The following is a 20,679-nucleotide window of genomic DNA, read 5'->3' on the forward strand; positions in this document are numbered from 1 at the left end:
TTTGTTTTATTTTTGCTTCTTTTTTTTTAATAAGAAATAGCCTACATCAGAAAGGGAAAGCGGAGTGCCATCTTTTAACGTTTAAATCAACTGCATAACTTCGTTCAAAGTTTGGTACTTTTTCCATTCCGGTCCGATATTTGCTGCATCTTTTGAAATGAGTTTATGGATAAACTGTGTTGTCTCGCTGAATGCTGATTATAACGACTCTGACATAACCATTTGTTGCATTAATTAAGAGTGGCCTCAGCGGCGTTTGTAATTGTATGCTATAACTAGTGGCTCTTACAGTTTTCATGAAACTGAATAAAAGGGGATGATGAAGCAATTCAGTGTATCCTGTCGCTCCTTACTTACCTTGTGTTACGGTTTTTTCTCCAACTGTCACGCTGTTCACTGCAAGAAATAGTTTGCCACGAAATCATGAAAAACTAGCATGAAGAGTGAAAGACAGCTGTTGGGCTGACGTGAAGATTCCATTTGAGATCACGTCTTTAAAAACTATACGAGCCGTTTACAGACGTTCTCTAATCTGCAAGCCTTGTGATAATGCCACAATTGACATGTATACTTCTTGTCTGAGTACATTTTGGATTACATTTGTGACAGCTGTAGGAATGCGACCGTTCTGAATTCATGTTTTGTTTTTCCATCATTTTCATTGGACATTAGAGCTGGTATCATGACTTAAATACAGCCTCAGGTTGAACTCATTTAACTGTTACGATTTGAAGATTCACCCCCATAAATGATTTATTACATCCTCAGAAAGAAGTATAATTTTTTTTTTAAGCTTCACATTACAGAAAAAAAGTTCCAGAAATTACGCGAAATATCAGTAGATTCTTGATGACCTGAGAGTAGGCTTTTTTTTTTTTGTTAGAGTGCATTATCTTGTTCGTGCATTCTCTCCGGTTTGTAAAGGCCCACAGTACGCACTACCACAATTACAGTTACAATGACAGTTACATAGTCACCCAGACACTGGTGACAAGAAGTAAGTGGCACACGCTGAATGATCCGGGGTGAGGATTCTGTCGTTTCCGTCCTCAAGTCAGCGTCAACACGTGTCAAAGCGTAGATTCAAATGTTTTTGATTTCACACAATGCTGTAAGAGCAAAGGCGACCGCAAAAGAGGTCAGCTTGTTCTTAAGCACAGTCGTCATCGGTGCCGCAAGCAGCCTTTCCTGGATGTGTGGCTCTGGTTGACAACTCAATGTTACACAAATCAGAATTACAAATTATAAAGCGTCAACTTTGAAAACGGGCACAGGTCTGTGACTTCGGTGTACAGGTCATGCTTGAGGTCGGGCTTTAACCATCAGACACGCCAGTTACTGAATCTCCGAGGCAGTGCGTGGAGCACTGGTGCTACCCAAAACACGCTCCAGGGATCAGCCTGCCTATTTTAATCCACACGACACACGCAGACACAAACGCGCATTACATACTGTGAAAAAACAAGAGTTTGTAAAAACACAAAATACCAAGGCAACGTGACACAACAGATTTTTGAGTTAACACAACTTTTGACCTACAAGCAGCATCCTCTTTACTAAGACGGCTGAGTTTTGTGGCAATTTGGCAATCGTTCAACGAACTGACATTCTTTTTGTTCTGCTACTGAAAACTTTTATTGTTAGACCCATAAAGCGTTTGTTCAAGTCAAAGCGAAGAGAATCCACTGTCACGTGAATAAGTAATGTTCATGCACTTATCACTTGCTGCTCTCCCTGTGTTCAGGCGTGAATACATTAATTCCAACACTGCGTCAATATCCAAATACACAAGTGGAGTAAAGATTATGGGGAGAAGACCTACGTCCTCACATGACTGTGCCATTCCTCTTGGTGTCCATGTATTTATGTTATTTTATTTTCATACTAATAATCTGTAGGAACCTGACACAGAGGAGAGACAGACCAAAGATGTAAGCATTGGTGTTCTCACCACCGTAGAGGCTGATGGGACTCCTAACTCCTCATCATAATCCCCCAAAAACCTGCTGTTTTGTGCTAGAGGAGCAAAAGATTAAATGGGATTTTTTAAGACCTCCTAACAGCATTAGCCCGTCTCGTTGGCCCGCTTTCCAGATTTATGCCACAAACATTGATTAGCCAAAAACTCAAACACACATTTGAAGTCGTCCAAAATATACTCGTGGACTTTCAGGGACTTGGCAATACATGCTCACACTAAGGGAGATCTGTCAGAACTAAGCTCACCTTCTGAGTTTTCAAAGCGCTGTTTTCTTCACTTACTTGGCAGGACAGTAAAAAAAAAAGTTATGTTATTAGTTGTTTCTTGGAAAGTTTGACTTTTGTTATCTCCAAGCATCTGCTCAGAAAGTGCAAGTTTAGAGGGTATTCCACAAGTAACTTTCATTTACATTTATGTAAATGTTACTCAGAAAAGTTTCGCATTCTGAATTTGTGACATTTTAGGTCAATGACGCTGATTGCCTGAAACAGAAATTTAGATCTTCTCTTCGATTTTTTTTTCTTACTTGCATGCAGGGTGCATGCACACGCGCACGCGCACACAGACACACACACAAATAATATGGATATCTTAGTAACTGTAAATGGATGTTGTAATCATTTTTGTACTATTAGAATGCCAAAACATTGAGTTTGTGCCATTACTTAATAAAGTTGAAATACCTAAAATACTAAGTAAATGATGCTCTCTCTCTCTCGCTCTCTCAGTTGACAGAGCTGACAGCTCTGACAAAGAAAAGATTCTTCGCTTTGCTAAAGCAAACAGTTTATGCAATGAACTTAGCTGAACAGGAGAATGTCATTCAACTGACCAACTGCCAATTTGCTTCCAAAATCAGCAGTCTCTCAGTAAGTGAGCGAATTTGGTCAAAAGTTGAAAAAAAACTGAGAAATCTCAAAAATCTATGTCATCACGTTGCCTTGATATTTTGAGTTTTCTCAGATTTTTCATTTCTGGTATGGTGCATAAACCACTCAGTTGTGTGTCTGTGTGTGTGTGTGTGTGGGGGGGGGGTTCACCGTCCGTGAGAATTATTTCTAATTGTCCTGTTTCAAAAGAAATATGTAGAGTGTGTTTTAGAGTGCATTAAACAAAATTAAATAACTCGTGCATCTTTGGTACTTTGGTGATGCGAAACTGCTGTGTAAAATGAGGTTGTCAAACGAAAAACATTTATCAAGGACAAAAGGGATGTGTGTGTTCAAGCATTACCAGTAGATGGCAGTATTGCATTGTGGTGATATTTCCCCATTCCCAGCACGGTACCCATCATCTCCAAGAGGGATTCGAGAGAGGCTTTTCTGCATACTGACATTTGCCTGAAAAACTGGTTTAAGAGGCCCTTATCGGATCTATTGCGGTTAAGCATCAAACAATACGTAATCACTTGTTGTACTGTCATTGTAACTCAACCATCAATGCCAGCATGCAACGGTGAGTTTTTATAAACAGTCTGCTGTTAACAGTTAACGCATAATTCACTTAAATGCTACTAATTCCTTTCATAATACTTTCTGTGTGACACTGATGCATGTAAACATTGATTGTGTACAAAACTCTCCCTCTCTTATCAGACCCCATCACCCCTGTTATATGCAGAGGAAATTACCGTTTGTGTGATCAGCTTCAAGGGAACTCGGGCAGGTGCCGTAAAAGCATTCGGGGAAGCCAGTGAGTCAGTAAAGGTCGAAAGCACTACAAGCGTTTTCCAGGCTGATCAATGAAAGCTAACTACTAACAGCCGTTATAACTGGACACACATATGGCGCAATCAGGATTTCTTCATACTAACCCATGGCTGATTTATGAGCGTGGTCCTTAGGCGTAGACATGGCTAGACTAGTCTTTGACCGAAATGTACTTCATATGGAGACTCAAAACGCAGTTTATCTCAGGACTGGGCCTAATATAGCCCGCACTGTTCGATGTACCACGAGCTCTAAGTCGTGTAAGGTCGTTTCTGCTGGAATGGACTGAACCTTGCAAGTTACTGACAACGCGTCTCTTTTTCTGATAGCACTAAATAGCCTATCGCCAAAACATATGCCTCTCATTTGTCGTATCAGCAAGATTGTTCGAGTGTATATGTTTTATTTGCACAGAATTTAAATTAATTTATGTCGTTATCGAGCATATACTTGAACCATTTGAAGCATTCCAACAAAGACTATTTACTTGTGGGGTAAGCTGAATAGTATGGGCCGAAAGTCCTTGCTTTTTAGTTTTCTCCCTTTGAAAAGCCATCTGAGGTACAGCTTTTGTTACCGTCTGTCTCAGTTTTGAATAATGGTGAAGAATGGCTTTGATTTTCCTTTTTTCTTCTCTTCTTTTGCGTCGCGAGTCCCTCCCCAAAGAACGTCTCTTTGCATATTTAAACACTGACCTTTTCAGCGTCACAAGCGTCACTCTTCCTTTTTTGATTTTTTTTTCTAAGTTTATCTCCAGTGAGAACTTGACTTTCTTTGCTCAGAGATAATGGGGGTGTGGTATTCTCTCTCTCTCTATGCAGGCTCCGAGTCGGTCTAAAGATAGACCCGTATCGCGCTGGTTTTTCGAGCTCCCGCGTCATCTGCCATCTGAGACTTGAAAGCGTTGGAGGGCTTCTATTTCGGTACATAGCGCCGCTGAACATGAAGCCGTGGAATTTTTTAGAAGCGGGATTGCTCGGTAACGACCTCACGTGAGCCTTCACACCTCATTCGAATTCTGGACCTTGACATTAGCCAAACACACTGACACACTCACCTTAACCCCCCCCCCCCCCCCCCCCCATGCCCCCCGCTCCCGCTCTACTTATATCACAATATTTATTGCACGCAGAAAGTTTGACAGGCTGACAGTTTGGTTATATCACAAGACTGTTGCAAAGAAGGGTTATCTCAATGATCTGTCAACATTTCTTCGATGTTCAGAATTGTTGTAACTGATTTAATTTTTTTATTAGGTTGATTGTAAATCTTGACCACTTAAACTGTAACCGAGGAATAACGTTTTGTTCTTAAATAGGCTTCTTCCTGATCATTCAGATATGTGTGTGTAAAATTGTGGAATGTCTCTTCCACTTAACAAAAACCTTATCTAAATTTCTCCCTTATCTGATCACAGATTGAGATTATATTACACACCTTGCTTTGCATACCTGAGCGATGACCCAGTTACCTCTCTGACTGTCACTCATGTAAGCCTGCCGATTTTGTGTTTCTCATCAAAACCCTTACTGACAGGTGATGTGTTTTGTGTTAGTGACTCTCCCTTAACATTTGTGCATTTCTGTTTGAGTTTTTTTTTTTAATGTTACTGAATTTATATTACACTACAGCTGTTGGATAGAGGCATACTATCTGCAAACTTAGGATATTGTTAACATGCCTGAACTTGATTGAATTCTGATGTATGTGCCAGAAGGGTTGGTCTATATGTGGGGCTTTTTTTTTTTTTTTTTAGGAGATTGCCTTTAAGCAAAGATACTCATATTAGGTAATATGAATGTTTCTTAAAATGGCTTACAGTGGAAAGAAAGAGGAAACACCCATATTCTGTAGTATTCAGTGGAAAGAAACAGAAAACACCCATATTCTGCAGTATTCCGGTGAGAGAAGCAGGAGACACCCATATATTCTGTAGTATTCAGTAGTTTTTGTTTTGATCCCTGTTTTCCTGGACCAGGCAATCCTGGTCCAGAAGGGGCTGCATCACGGCAGGATTTTTGCTCTAGACCGAGTCTAAACCTCAGATGGTTCCGAGGAACCTGAACTGTGTGAGAATTTAAGGCAGGAAGACAAAAGAAGAGGATGGCCTGTCCCTGTTTTTGGCCTGTTGTCTTTTTGAGCTCCTCTCGTCACGTCTTACCTAACTCTCGCCGTCTCTGTTCAGGACGTATGTTTACAGGCCGGAGCAGTCTTGGCACATACGTGGCGTGTACGCCCGCTCAGAGTTTGTGTCAGACTGTTTTTTTGTTTTTTTTCTTTTTTCATTAACCAGGTCTGTCCAGAAATGAAACCCCGGTGAGCTATTCCCACTCCATCCCTGCTTTCCCAGAACTTATGCAAGAGGGCGTGGTCGGGAGAAGAGCAGGAAAGAGCATGCACAACACAGACACACACAGACACACACACACACACACACACAAAACACACACAAAATCCTAACGCGTTACGTGCGACGCCCAACACGAACAAGAATGCTTCGGTGATAGTACTTTGATATTTGTGACCTATTTTGTACTTAAAGCCGTAAAGTCGTACAGGTTATAAATGCAGATTTTTACAACAGGCGGAGCACACGGAATACGGAAGGGTCTTGATTTTCCCAGGCGATGCACATGGACTGCGACAAATAGTTTAAGTGGAAGCGAGTGCAAAACCAGAGGTAAAGTGCACCGAGCACTGACTTAATTTAAACGGACTGAAAGCCTTGGCTGTGCACATTGGCTGTTTTTTTTTCATCACTGACGGAAGGAACGGGAATGAGAATAAAAGAGAGACGCTCTAATGAGCTTTGCAGGCTCCGGAGAGAGACCTGCATGATTGATTAAATAGATTGATATTCATTTTACGAAGTCTCGCTAGAAGCATGAGGTATGTTCGACTTTGGTGAACAGTTCTCTTTGCGTTCTGACTCAGCGTTAGGGCAGACAGTAAACCCAAGTCTTGGCTGATTTGGAGTAATGGATGAGGTTAATACAAATGAGCTGTTGGAAGTCGGGCAGAGATGCAGTTTAGGGACAGAGTGATGGAGCGCGAAGAGAGAGAGAGCGTTCTGATTGGTCAGATATTTGTGGTCGTGTTTCTGTGTCACTATGCAGCATGAATGGTGGCAGTTTGTCACGTTTCAAGTTTTTTTTTTTTTTTTTTTAAATTACGCCCATGGCCAATCCGAGATGACAGGTTGTACCTGCTAAACCGAGACAGGTTGCACCTGCCAAATGAGACCGCAAAGTCTAATCCACGATCTAAAGATACAGTTAACATGGTGAGGGAGTTGACTAATTGTTTATTAGGGAGAATAAAAAAATAAAGAATGTCATTTGACTAGTTGTGACTCCAATGACTTGCATTACTGCCTAATTTGTTCCTGTACACAAAAACCAAGCAAAAGATGTGTTTATTTCCAAAACTTGGTACTTTTATTTACAGTTCAAGTCAATCACATGCAACATTTTTTAATGAATAAAACACAAAATTAGGCAAAGGAAAAAAACAAAAACAAAAAATGCATCTCATTTAATTTCCTCCAAAATAGCAATTAAATATACAAAAATAGAGCTTACAAAAACTATACAGCACTTATCTCCAAAAAATATTCTGCTGCAGAATTCTTAGTTTTACAAACATGTCTGTGAGTTTCACAAACATTATCAGTGTTAACAAACTGGTGTGTGTGTGTGTGTGTGTGTGAGTGAGTGTATATATACGTGTGTGTGTGTATAAGGGGAAGAATTGTGACACACAGGGGTGCAGTGAAGGTTAGGGACATATTTTGGAAGTCGAGAGTGGATTTTTACAGAAAATAAGTGGGGAGGCAAGGCCAGGTGGGTAAAGTAAGATTTGACTTGAAATAAAAACACACACACAACACACCGAACAGGGGAGTGAGGGCAGGGGGGGGGGCGGTCGTCAGGTTATTGAGGGGGGAGGAGAACCTTGTGGTAGAAACAACACATTAAGGCCTAGGCCTGATAATATAGTACACGGCGGTCGAAATACATTAAATGAAACTCTTCGCATGGAGACGCGGAATTTAGAATCCGCATGGATTCAATCACAATGACAACCCCCCCCCCCCCCCCCCCACAATCGAGACAGAGCTTCACACACTCAAACTCATTCACAGATTACACACCGTATCCTATCAGATTCAGTCAATTCCACTGAATCTGTTCTTTGCCATTTTACGGAAACGTCAAGCCAGGATCTAACACCCAATCCACGATTAAGAACCAGCCTGCTGTTTGACACCTTGTGCGCTGACCATTGCAAAAGGCTATTGAAATGACCTTCGATACTGAACAGAAGTTTTTGACAGATGGAGCTGACGTTTGACCTAGACAACCATAGTTAACAGTCCAACTGGGCAACATTGCCTCTGATGTGACCTGTAACTTCAGAGGTCTGCTGTCCACAACAGAATTTGTCAAAATACCAATAGTATTTTAATCAAATTTTGGCCTTTAAGTTTGGAAGATGGTGCCTAGCTTAGTAGTAACAAGAAGCACACATTAAGCAACTGCAATAAGTTGAATATGGTTTTATAACTTGTTCAAAAGATTTGCAAATGCAGAAATGTCATTTCGTCTGACCGTTTAGTTAATAGGAGTTTGCATGTTCTCCTCGTGTCTGCGTGGGTTTCCTCCGGGAGCTCCGGTTTCCTCCCACAGTCCAAAGACATGCAGGTTAGGTGAATTGGAGACACTAAATTGCCCTTAGGTATGAATGTGTGTGTGAGTGTGTTTGTCTGCCCTGTGATGGACTTGCGACCTGTCCAGGGTGTTTCCCCGCCTTTCGCCCTATGAGCGCTGGGATAGGCTCCAGCAGCCCCCGCGACCCTAATCAGGATAAGCAGTTTAGATAATGAGTGAGTGAGTGAGCGTTTAGTTAATAGGAAACTGAAGCTTGTTGTGTGTGTTTTTGTGTGTGTGTGTGCGTGTGTCTATCTGCAAAGCCGTTGGCACTGGGGTGAATTATAATAACGACACCTTCTTGCCGCAGGTGAAAGACCTTCATGTACATCGTAAACAGTGGCTCTACTCCAGGATAATTTCAACTGCTCTCGGCATACAAGAAAAGGACTTATCTATGGAGTTAGTGCTAACATTGGTTCAGAGTGTTGGCATTAAACGTTCAGAGGCTGTAATGCCCGTGTTTTTATTCCGCCGCGGTAGCACAACTAAGCCGTTTATCTTTACGATATCGATAACGGAGACGGGCGACTTCACAATCTCTCTGTTCCGCGTCACTGTACTCGATTACCATCCGTTCTATCTCTTTATACATTCTTCAGGAGAGCTTTTTAAGACATGTACCAGCAGACAGCAAAGCAACTTGTCGGCAGAGTCATAAGATATGAGTGGTGTTGGTCTGACCATTTACTGTGAGGGGTTTTTTTTGTTGTTGTTGTTGTTGTTGTTTTAGGGTTGGTTTTTTTTTTGGTGAGGAGTGATAAGAGTGAGAGAGACTTCAGTGCTGTGTACCTTTTCGCTCCTACAGTCTCTTTCTTTCGACTTAGCGAGCGGTACCTAGAAAGCCCAGCGCGAGAGAAATGTTAGGTTTCTTTCTTCAAAAGATTCCATTTTTTTTTTTTTTGTTTTGTTTTTTTTAACAATAAACATTAGTGCCACGACACTATTTGCACGAACATAAACCAGAAATGTACAAAACACGCGTGTGTGTGTACGTACGTACGCACATAAATAAAACACAACTTCAATTCACAGCCGTCACTTCCAAACCTTTTCTTCAGGAAAAAAAAAAAGAAAAAAAAAAAAGAACATGAACACGGATGACGTACGCGGTGAGGGAGTATGGTTCTCTGTCCGTTACAGATCCGCGAAAGCCGTTAGGGGGTCTGATAGTCGGATTAATCAAATGGAACAAATCTAAGCCTAAAAAAGCCCTCCACGTTGGCATATGTTGTCAAGAGGGCGTCCCCAGGACACAGGTAGGTGGGACAAAATAACTTTCACATTCTAACAAAGGTTTCAAGCACCCTCCACCGACCAGAAACGACTCACTCCATTCCCCTCCGACTAGATCTCGTGGGTAACCCAACCTGGTCAATTTGCATTTCATATTCATCTTTTTTTGGTTTCTTTGTTTGTTTGTTTACCAAGGGTGTAATCAATTCTGATCAAAACATACTGCAATGCGTCTGATATTACGTAGATATGTATTGTCTTTCCAGTGCCTTTCAAACTCTTTAAATGCTTTCGTTCAGGAACCACCTGTTGCATTGACCCTCCGCTGCAAACAAACTCACTACACAGCACTTTTCTCCCCCCCCGGCGCTGCCACAAAAACGAACGGATGGCACAAAAGGGGGGCGGGGGGGGCTCTGGCAGGGAGAGGATGGGGTGACCAGAGACAAAATGCTGTGATGGGGAGCAGAAAGAGGGGAGAAAAAGCCAGAAAAAAGGCGTTGAGAGAGGCAGCTATTTTGTGTTTGTGTTTGTGTTTGTGTGTGTGTGTGTGTGTGTGTGTGTGTGTGTGTGGGGTTGAGGGGAGGGGGTTGCTGCCTTGTTGTAACCTGCTGACTGCAGACTCCTGATAGGAACAGGTGGAAAAGCTAGTAGAGTTACAAATATACACTAGGTCCAGGTTTTCATAAAAGCTATGGTTTGTGCCTCTTTATTCCTGTGTGTACAAAGGGGCTTGAGAGGGGAGCTGGTTCGATGATATATGATGAGACTGCCTGGAATGTTTCTGGGTTCTGTGCCATCCGTCGTAACTTGGGCTTAAAGTGAGCCAATCTGAGCCTGTTTGTTTTCAGGGCTGAGTTGCATCCGACTGCGAACAACTCCGCGATTTTTGCGCTTGTTAATAAGGTGAAAACGAGCAAAAGTAAGGTGAAAAAAAAAAAAACTTGCTTTCCACAAACTAGCAAGCATGAAAGTAAAGACCTCTTTTTTGTCCTCAGCAAAGATGCGTGACGCTGTGCGGGTCGAAACACGCTGACGCTCGATGGATTTGATGTTTTGCATAGTGTCTCAACATCAGGGGATGATAAATGGAGACAAAAAAAAAAAAGACAATTAACATGCACCACTTGGTAATCAGCTTAGTTGTGCTTAAAAAAAAAACAAAAAAACAAGCTTACATTTACAACACAACATCTGTGGCTTTAAACTGGTTTATACTTAATATTTTTCGGGTTTTGTTTGTTTGTTTGTTTGTTTGTTTTTCCTTCAAAAACACAGAAATGCTACAGGCAAAGACTCTGCTCTGGTCACGAATGTCTTTGAACCCTTGGGTCTTCAAGGTCTAGTTTAGCATCTATTTTTAAATTTAAATTGAGGCACGACTATCTGAAAAACTCAATAACACTCACGTTAGATTAGATTCCCAGCAGGCTGAAAAACAAAATTTGTTTTTAGGAAGCTGGTCGTGGCCAAAACCACAATGACTAATGCTTTGTGCATGATCTCTTTGTGTAAATGGGCCTGTTTTTTTTTTTTTTTCTCTCTCTCTCTTACGTAAGAGCAAAACCAGGCTTTGCGGTGATACTCTCAGTCCCACAATAGCGGGAGCCCCTGATCTAACCGCAGGTGAAACACGTTGGCGTTTTTTTGGTTCACGTCTCTGGTCAGCCCGTTGCTCATCCGGGCGTTGCAAGCGTCCGCTTCGAAATTTTGAAAGAGAGTAAGCACAGTTTGTTTTCTTCGCAACCGCCGCCCCCCCCCCCCCTCCCTCCCCCGCGGAGAACCATTTGATCGTTTCAGTTCCAAAATAACCCAGAAGCGTTGTTGTGTTTTCGTTCTCGCTTTCTCTTTCTCTTGTCTTCTTTCCCTTCCGCGAACAGTCCAAAAAAAAAAAAAAAAAAAAAAAGGAATTGGCTTGCCTTAATTGACTTCTGTGGACACACACGACCTTCTTATGGCGCGGTAACACAGAGCGACTCTGAGAGATGGCTGACACGTCGGGACCGGATGACCTGTCCACTTCCTAACCCCAGCATCCCCCCCCCCCCCCACCCCCACCCCCAGACCCCTTCCCCCCACGTTCCTCATTCACATTTTACTGATCGCCTGGCTGCGGGTCGCCGCGATCGCTCGCCCGCCCGCCGTTGGCGTTCCCGGTCCGACAGTGTCTGTTTTTTCCGCCCTCCTCTCCGCTTCCTGAGCGTCTGCAAGAATCTCTCAGATTTTCAGGTGGTTCAGTTCTCCGCGTCTCGCAAAGTCCTCTCGGGCACACGTACAGTGGAAAAAGCCATCGTCCCTTTAAGGTACAGTATAATTTTGATCAAAGTCCCGCCTAAGTAAAATTAAACCGATGTGGCTCTGTTTTACAGTAAAATAATAATAAAAAAATAGAAATAATACACTTAATTGTAATAATGCAATACAAAATATGACCTTGCTACTATCTTCACAAGCAATTAAGGTTGAATTTTTTCATAAAGTGCTTGTTAAAACAAAACAAAACAAAACAAAAAAAAAAAACGCGTTAAAAAAAAAAAAATGCAGCCGTTTCCATCTTAATGTGTCCACCATTTTTTTTTTTCGTTTTTGTAGTTTCGTAGTTTTTTTTGTTTGTTTTTTTTCCTCTTGTGCTGGTGTCCCCTAAAAAAAAGTGCTTTGGTTGTGAAACAGTCAACGCGACCATGAACTTGGCCGAGATAAACCGAGATAATTCTTCATTGTCCACCCCCCCCCCCCATAGAAAAAAGAAAAAAACGGAAAAAAGGAGGGGGGGGGAAAAAAAAAAGTCGAAAACGGCAGAATCGAAACTAATCGAATAAACGGAATAGACTCCTTTTTGACTCCACCGAAGCTGCAGGTCCACCGGGTTGTGGGTCTCTGTGTCGGTGGCGAAGCTTCTTTAGTTTCTTTTGTTGTTGTTGTTGTTGTTGTTTTTCTCTCTGTCCTTAGGTGTAGCCTTGTGTACCTGTACAGGTGAGTAGGTGTGGCTACTCAGGGATGATCTGTAGGGTGGGGGCGGGGGGCGGGCAGGGGGAGGGGTGGGAAGGGGTTGTGGTAGGGGGCTACACCAGGTTCTCCACGCCAGGCAGGGGCTGCTGCGTTGAGCCCGCAGGCTCTGGAGTGCCCTGCTGCTGTGCCAGCTGCAAGACGGGCATGTTGCACAACGGGCACACCTTCCGAACCTCCAGCCATTTAATGAGGCACCTGAGAGAGGGAGAGAGGGAGGGAGAGAGAGAGAGAGAGAGAGAGAGAGGTTGAGAAGAGACACTCTATACTCTTTTAGGGTACATGAAACGAATTCAGACAGTAGTGTGTGTCACTGTGCCCCAGCTGCTGTGTTTTAGAATGTTCGAACATTTAGAATCTTTCTTTCAGAACATTCTAGAATGTTCCAACATTCTAACTCATTCTAACTTTTTGGACAACACTTGCTTTCGCAGATGCAACGGGAAATTCTTCAGCTTGATCGATCTACATATACTCCTTAAACGCTAATCACTGAGAGAAGTCTCTGGCACACCAACAAGTGAGCCACGAAACAAACAGCACTGTTTGCCTGAGGTGTATGTTGTACCCCCCCCCACCCCCCCAAGAGAACAATGCTCTGCACACTGCTTTCTGACACGGGGGAGACAGAGCAAATGCCTTTGAGATATACATCAGTCGTCTCCTTGAATACTGGCTTCAGTGCATCAGGATATTCACACTGGGTGCATCTCTACAGAGAGAGAGCAAGAGAGAGACACACAGAGAGATATTTGTGGAGGAGACAAGAGTGGAAGTCCACAGATGGTGGAACAGCGGTAGGTAGTATTTTCATACCACAGACCCAGGCAGAGAGAGAAACTGAGTCAGTGTGCGTTGCGTGCTTGGTGTTGGTGAATAATTTACTGAAGGCTATTTTAAGAGTGTTGCTTCCAAAGGGAAGCCCTGACAAACAGGACGCCGGCAGATAAAACTGAAATTTTGCTTGTAAAACGTTACGATTTTCAATTTTTTTTTTTCCTTTAAAGGTAGAAAGGTCAAACTGATAGCTAGGTAAATAGATTTGAGCATACAAGTGTGTGTGTATGTGTGTGTGTGTGTGGTCCCTTATGACTTATTAGTGTATCTTAACACACAACCATACCCCCCCCCCCCCCCCCCCCCCCCCCGCCCAACCCCACCCCAAACAAGTGCGAGGGTGTATTTCTGCGAAGCCCTGGATTCCTACAGAGAGCCACTGGGGCATGTTTATAGGGGGCTGAGCAAGATGAGCGAGCAGAGAAAGTCATCCCACCCGTGTGATATGTGGAGCGGTTATAAAGTAGGCCATGGCAGAGACCTTGCTTTGACAAACAGCCCCCCCCCCACACCCCCCTCGCCTCGCCGCTCTTCGGAGAGAGGAGGGAATTGACCAGGTCTGGCCCCACGCCGCCACACACTCCCAATCCATCTACAGCAGGGAACACACTATTTTCCAGACAAACACACACACACACACACACACACACGTCTATCTCGTGTTATCCTGTGGCTATCGAGCTTTTTCCCCCCCTTTTACAGCCGTGTACGGTCTTATGCTCAGGTTGTGAAATAGAGGTGAGCAGAGGTCGAGATGAAGATTTCAGCATTTCATTCTTTATGCTGCCATAGAGAGGGACGGGGGAAACCGTCTGACCTGCATGTGTGGGCCGAGATGTGGTTCATGACAGAGGTTTGTCCTTACATAAATATTTGTCAAGAGAACTTACTTCCTGTGAAATGCATGTTTGCATGGGCAAATCCCCAGTTCGTCTTTCTGTTTGAACTCCTCCAAACACACTGCACAGATCTGAAAGAGAAGGAGAAAGAAAAAAACAAAACCAACAACATAAGTCTCAAAAAGAAACATTACAATCACACACACACAAACGTACAAACAGTTAAGATTTCAATACAGCTTTTGTTCTAATACTTTTGTACATAATACAGTAGTATCCAGTACATAATATGATAGTATCCATTTTTTTTTTTCTCGTGCTTGAGGTCTTTTAACTTGTCAAAACAGTTATTAGACAATCTGTCAACAAAGGTCAGTGTGACAGAGAGCCCCTCAGCTGGGGAGGGGGGTGGGTTCTAGCGAATGAATGGATGCTTTGCCCTTTGGGTAGACGTGCCTGGTGCCTTGGCACCGCTCCAGTGCTGAAGACCCTGTGCTTTCAAAACAACTACAGCCGAGCTCTGTTTGGCTTAACACGGCTAGCGAACAATGCTAAGTGTATTCGTAGGTATCGAGGCGTTTCTGTTTTCTGACATCTCGACTCTTGACCGTGACATCATCGAGGCACCCCCCCCCCCACCACTAAGACAGTACGGACGTCTTAAGACAGGCGAGAGAAGAGGCAAACGAGACACTGTGACTCGCGTTCTAAAAGACTTCAGCGTCAGACAGTTCTCATGAAGATAATAATAATAATAATAATAATAATAATAATAATAATAATAATGGTATTAATGAAATAGAGATGGAGCAAAGATTGTAAGCTTTAGAGGCTTGAGCACTGATACTTTTTCAGAAACCTCTTAATGTGAATTATGTAACACACAGACACACACACACAAACACACAAGTGCTCTCAGCAGATTCCCTCCCCGATAAAAATGTTATGGAAACAATGAGGACACGGGAGAAACGCACGAGCCAAATTGTGTGAAAAGTCATATTTTTCCACAATGGCCGTAATGTAGGGTTTGGCCTTGTGGTGTTCCACTTGCGACTAAAGACAGTTTAGAGGGAACATGCTGAAACCAAATGGATACACTTCAGTTATTTCTACCGCTACACCGAACTGCTGAGCGTTTCATAATTTGGCAGATGGGTTTAGTATTTTCTCAGATTACAAATGTGGTAACAATTCTTTTTTTTTTAGGGTTTTTTTTTTTTTTTTGGTCAAACCATTTTTATTACTTGACAGCAAATAGTAACCCAAGTTGTCTTGAGTATTGACTTAGAGAGCATGTGTATGTGTGTGTGTGTGTGTGTGTGTGTGTCAAGAGGAGATGGGTGCCTGGACCCCTACTGTGTTATTATCTGGGGGCACTGTATTTATATGGTGTTTGTGTGTGTGTGTGTGTGTGTGTGTGAGCGAGCGTTAGGTTTCATGGTTTGCCATCCATTGTGTTCTGTGACTGTGAAATAGTAATGGTGGTATGGACAGGAGAGAGACTGTGTAAAATTGACTAAGAATGAGCAATAAAAGTCTGAGTCACAATGGCCCTCTGTCTTTGTGTGTGTGTGTGTGTGTGTGTGTGTGCGTGCGCGTGCGAGCGAGCGTGTGTGTCTAAGTGTTTCTTCACACACACATTTTGTAACTGCCATCTGTGTGAGGAGACAGTGCAAAGACCAGAATCAACAATGACTAAACAACACCAGACCACAGCTCGTCATTTCCAATCTGGGCACCTACCAAACTGCATCTTTTTTTTTTTTAATTATTAATCCCTGGATAACCACTAGATCCTAGCTCAAAGATAGCGTCTGTAGTATCTCAAAAGTATCTGAGTCACTAAGCCCCGTCTTAATACTCTTCCATGGTTCCTTTACTTTTCTTTCCTTTTCCACACAAGTTACTATACTTTCAGTAGAACTGAGGGTTCTGAAACCATAGCAAACACACATCACATGACCTCCTTGCAGAGTCATGTGCAAGGTGACGAGGAGAGGGAGCGCTACAGAAAAACGGGATGGGGCCTGGTCATTCAAACACTTATTGGGACCAGGTCTGATTACCGAACCCGATTTAACGCTTCAAAGTGGAACCAGGCTACATAAGTGCTGACCGAAAGCAAAAAAAAAATCTACAGAGGTGGATGATGCACCTCGCAATGGGTGTATCCACATTAATCTGTTTAGCATTATTAAAATAATCTACGTCCTGGTGTTTTGGGCCGAAACCAATCAAATCGGTCATCTTGTTATTGTTGCTGTGTGGCAATGCTTTGGTAGATCTGGTGGGGGGAGGGGGGGGTGAATCAGGCGTTTAATCGTACCCGTGAAAGCCGGAGTCCAGGCGGCCGCTCGGGCGTTTGACTGGGGCTTAGCATTGGCTGTTCATTCAGCTGTCAAAGTAACGACTGGGCATATGAGGCTAAACTCTTTCTCAAAGAACAAGAGCCAAGCATTTTATGGTCCCATATATCTACTGCCACACACACAGATAGAGAGAGAGGGAGAGAGAGAGAGAGAGAGAGAAGAAGGAGAGAGCATACTCTTGTGGATTACTGTGTCCTAGAAACAAAAAAGGCACTTTGATTCTTTCTCTTTCTCTCTGTTACGCTTTTGAATTAAGGATGAAAACAGGGGCCACCATTGCTCCAGAGTGGCTCCCAAGTGCTCTTTTGTGTCTGAATGGAAACGAGTCTTCTCTACAAACGCTACTAGCCTTGTGCTCTCGGCAGTGAGCTCATGTCTATACACACCATCTTTAAAACTTCAAAGTCAGAAAAACGCACATGGACAGTCTCTTTGCATCTCAAAGCAATGTGCTAGCCCCATTGTGAGTTATCGTTCATAAAACTGATGGATATTAATTAAATTTACTGAGCATATCTCGTATTTGACGTTGAAAAGCGCCATAATATGCTGAGATGCCTTTGATGGTGTGGATGTAACACTTTTCGTTTCTGTTGCACTCCATCCTTGAGGAGTTTTGGTCTCCTCAAACAACCTCGCACTGCTCAGAGACGAAATTCATCAAGCTCTCTGAATGAGTGAAGACTGCTGGTTAAGGTCAGACATGAGAATTAACACAATACAAACAGTTTTCCACTTCGCGACGGATAAATCTGAGCGAAACGTCGATCGCAGAGCAGGTTTACCGAGAAGATGCCTGGTCTCTGGAAACTTGCCCAGCTAACCACAGTTCATGGTTCATTTTTCTCACCATGACAAGAATCTAACCAACAACCATTCTATTTCTGGTCCTGTTCCCCTCACCGCTAAACCCGTGCCAGCCACTGTGACTCGAAGACAACGAGCTTGCTAAGAACGCATGACAAATGCCTGGTTTTGTCTTTGTGTTTGTTTGCATCTCCTTGGCTTCTTATCCTTCCCGACAGAGTGTCTGTATAGGTTTTAGGTGTCCAATTTAACAGCTGAAACATTCACACGCTGTGACATCACAGCCGTTGGCTTCACACCGAAGGGTGTACCTTTCCTGGCTCTTATGTAAAAGGTAACATGGGACTAATTAGTAACTGGGGGAAATTTTAAGCGCTGTTTACAAAATTGTCCTCCACTACATTATTTCTTTCTCCACCAGAATACAAAGAATCCCTATTCTATGACTCACTGTTGGACAATCAAAATCAAAACAAGTCAGTGAACCCCCCCCCCATTACCATTAAAACAGCCAAGTCCCACATCAGCTGTAGAAACTATTACATAATCCTCATACTGTATGAACACATGATGGCTCATGGAGGTAGATTAAGATGAGATGATAATAACTTATCTGAGAGTTAGTGTAGAGTTCCATGTCAGTTTACAAATCATGCTTGGTTAACTGTCTTGGAAAGCTAAGAACCCATGCCACACAACACACGTTTTGAAAAGGTCGTCATTTCTCGGCTCGCCTCCGAGCGAGAGCTACCGTGAGACAAATTGCGCCACGTGGACCCACACCCCCTTTATGTAAGCGTTAGTTTCATATGCAGCCTAGAGTTTCCAAGAGAACCAGATGGGAGAACTATTAACCGATGAGTGTCATTTCTCACCTGGCTCGTCGAGGAAAAAGCTTATTCAAGATGACATTCGATTACGCAATATGACCGTTTTTTGGTTTCTGTTACGATTCATGTGGGGAAAAGGACATCCAAGCTGAAACAAGTATTATACCCATTTTCATCATTCTCAAACCACACTAAACTTCAGTCTGTTCTTGGTTTTTTGGGTTTTTTTTTAAGTGTGTTTCTGTAACACCCCCCCCCCCCCCCCCTTCTCCATACATTACAAAAGCGACCCCCCCCCCCCCTTTCGTGTCAAGCCCTTCTCAAATTTCTCCACCCGGGGCTGCCCGTCTTGGGACTGACAACCCAAACTATTTTGCTCTGGGCACTTCCATGTCACTTCCTTTCCGATACACGTTACACAAATGCCGTTCTACCCCTACGAGGCAAGCAGAAGCTCGTTCTGGCTCACTGAGCGACGATCCTGTGCTGTGCATCACGGACAGGTGATGTACGCTGACTCACAGTGGTGTGGGCTTTGAGACCATGAAGGCATATGCTGTAAAGGCAACCAGCAGCTCTACTGAGGTCAATGGGGGTTGGGGGGTGTGGGGGTTTGTTTTAACCCTCATTGAAAGCCCGGGTGAAGGAGAAACAACCAAAATGCTGATCCTAAAGCCAATGACATAACAAAGACGACAACACAACGAAGCTGAAAATAGGATAGGGGCCCGAAAGCAGGTGTGAGGTTCCACCCAAACCTGTTTAGCCGTAAACCTAAGGCAAAAAAAAAGAAAAAAAAAGAGGAACTTAGAGGTGTACTGAAGCATTATCATTGTAAAAAGCCATAACTTCCCAAAAAGACTAGATGAATGAATTTGGCCTAATCCTCTCACAGAGAAAAGCCCTGGGTACTGTCCAGGCCTCTGCTATCAATAGCGCCGATGTGCCAATAGTTCCCTAGTAGTTCATCTGAAATGAGGCTAAAATAATCCATTCTAAAACTTATAACAATGTTTTAATAAGTCTGGAAATGATTGTGTAAGCAAGCACACCTAAGCCTAATTGTAGAAACCTGGATGAAGATATGTTTCATAATGTGAAGATGAAAAAGGGGGATTTCGACAAGTTATCTAAGTAGCATCAGCATAGTTAACGCTGTTTTTACACGTAGACAAATGAAATGAATGGTAATTGATATCTGTCTAAAAAAAAAAAAAAGCAGGTGACTTCTCAGCATTGACTCCTCCTCAGTCGAAATGTCACCAAAAATCTGACACGACAAGTCAAGTCACAGAGGCTGGCCCACCACGCACGATTAAACCCTGAGGGACCTGTGTTTTACCACAGAAGAACGCAGCTTATCGGGAGGCCCCCCGGGGGACAAGACAAACTGTACGGGTCTACACCAGACAAGAACGAGAGCAACGTGGAGCTCCGATAAACTTTGCGACACGGGAGAACATTCGGTTCCGCAGAGGCCGTAATCAAATTCCGCCTGTGTTGTGAGAAGTCGCTTGTTTTCGTCTACGGGACGCATCAGTCATACCGCGTCATGATAACAGAGGTTACTGACGCCAATCAGCCTCTGCATGCACTTGCGTCGGTGATTGATTTGATTGCCACTCGTGTCTGCGGAGGTTCACTTGTGCCTTTCGCGCACATTTGTTTTTCGACGCCTTTGCACTGTTCTCTAACAATGCCTTCTGGAGGTGCCGACGCACTGTTTCTCATCTGGGCTGAAATTATTAAACAACGTGGTTGCAACAGTGGAAATAAAAAGTGATCTCTGTCGTTAAAGTCTCGCGGAGAACGTCAACCAAAAAAAAAAACAGGGACAGGTGAATAGCGGTGACGATGCACACGAAACCCTTTTTTTTTTGGACCGCTGTCAGATATGCGTACTAGAGTCAAGCGCTGTTTCCTTTGACTCATTCTGAATGCTCGTCATATACTACACACCAAAAAAAAAAAAACCAAAAGAAGGAAAAACCAGGCTCTTGGTGTAAATTATTCTAAGTAAATTATTCTAATGGCCACTGTTTTTTTTTTTAGGGTGCTTAGCAACATAGCTGAAATTTGCATGAGAGAGAGATCACTTAGAAGTAGTCAAATGTAAGGGCAGATCTAAAAAGCGCTACTCTTTCAATGACGAGAGAGAGAAAGCGAGAGAAAGAGAAAAAAAACTTGTGTCTGAAAGCTGTGAGATGTGAAATTCCAGCTTCCCTGGAGAAAACTTAGGAACGCTGTTCCTCCTGTAACACTGACATAAGAGGACAGGAATTTCATTAGTATACACGCGACAAGTCGGCAACGCGCTCCCAATCGCAAGCTCGGGTCGGAGCTCCACTAACAC

At 43.2% G+C, this 20,679-nt stretch overlaps 1 protein-coding gene across 1 annotated transcript in view; it reads right to left on the reverse strand.

Moving 5' to 3' along the window:
* Nucleotides 1–12,573: 12,573 nt before the first annotated feature.
* Nucleotides 12,574–20,679, reverse strand: part of rnf24 (ring finger protein 24) — a 30,897-nt gene continuing 22,791 nt past the window's right edge. The window contains exons 5-6 of the mRNA XM_030788190.1: nucleotides 14,369–14,448; nucleotides 12,574–12,839 (exon numbers count right to left, since the gene is read on the reverse strand). Of these exons, the coding sequence (XP_030644050.1) occupies nucleotides 12,698–12,839; nucleotides 14,369–14,448 (222 nt within the window). The 3' untranslated portion in view covers nucleotides 12,574–12,697. The remainder of the gene's footprint in view (nucleotides 12,840–14,368; nucleotides 14,449–20,679) is intronic.

The sequence above is a fragment of the Chanos chanos genome, chromosome 11 (assembly GCF_902362185.1).
Source record: "Chanos chanos chromosome 11, fChaCha1.1, whole genome shotgun sequence".
Classification (NCBI taxonomy): domain Eukaryota; kingdom Metazoa; phylum Chordata; class Actinopteri; order Gonorynchiformes; family Chanidae; genus Chanos; species Chanos chanos.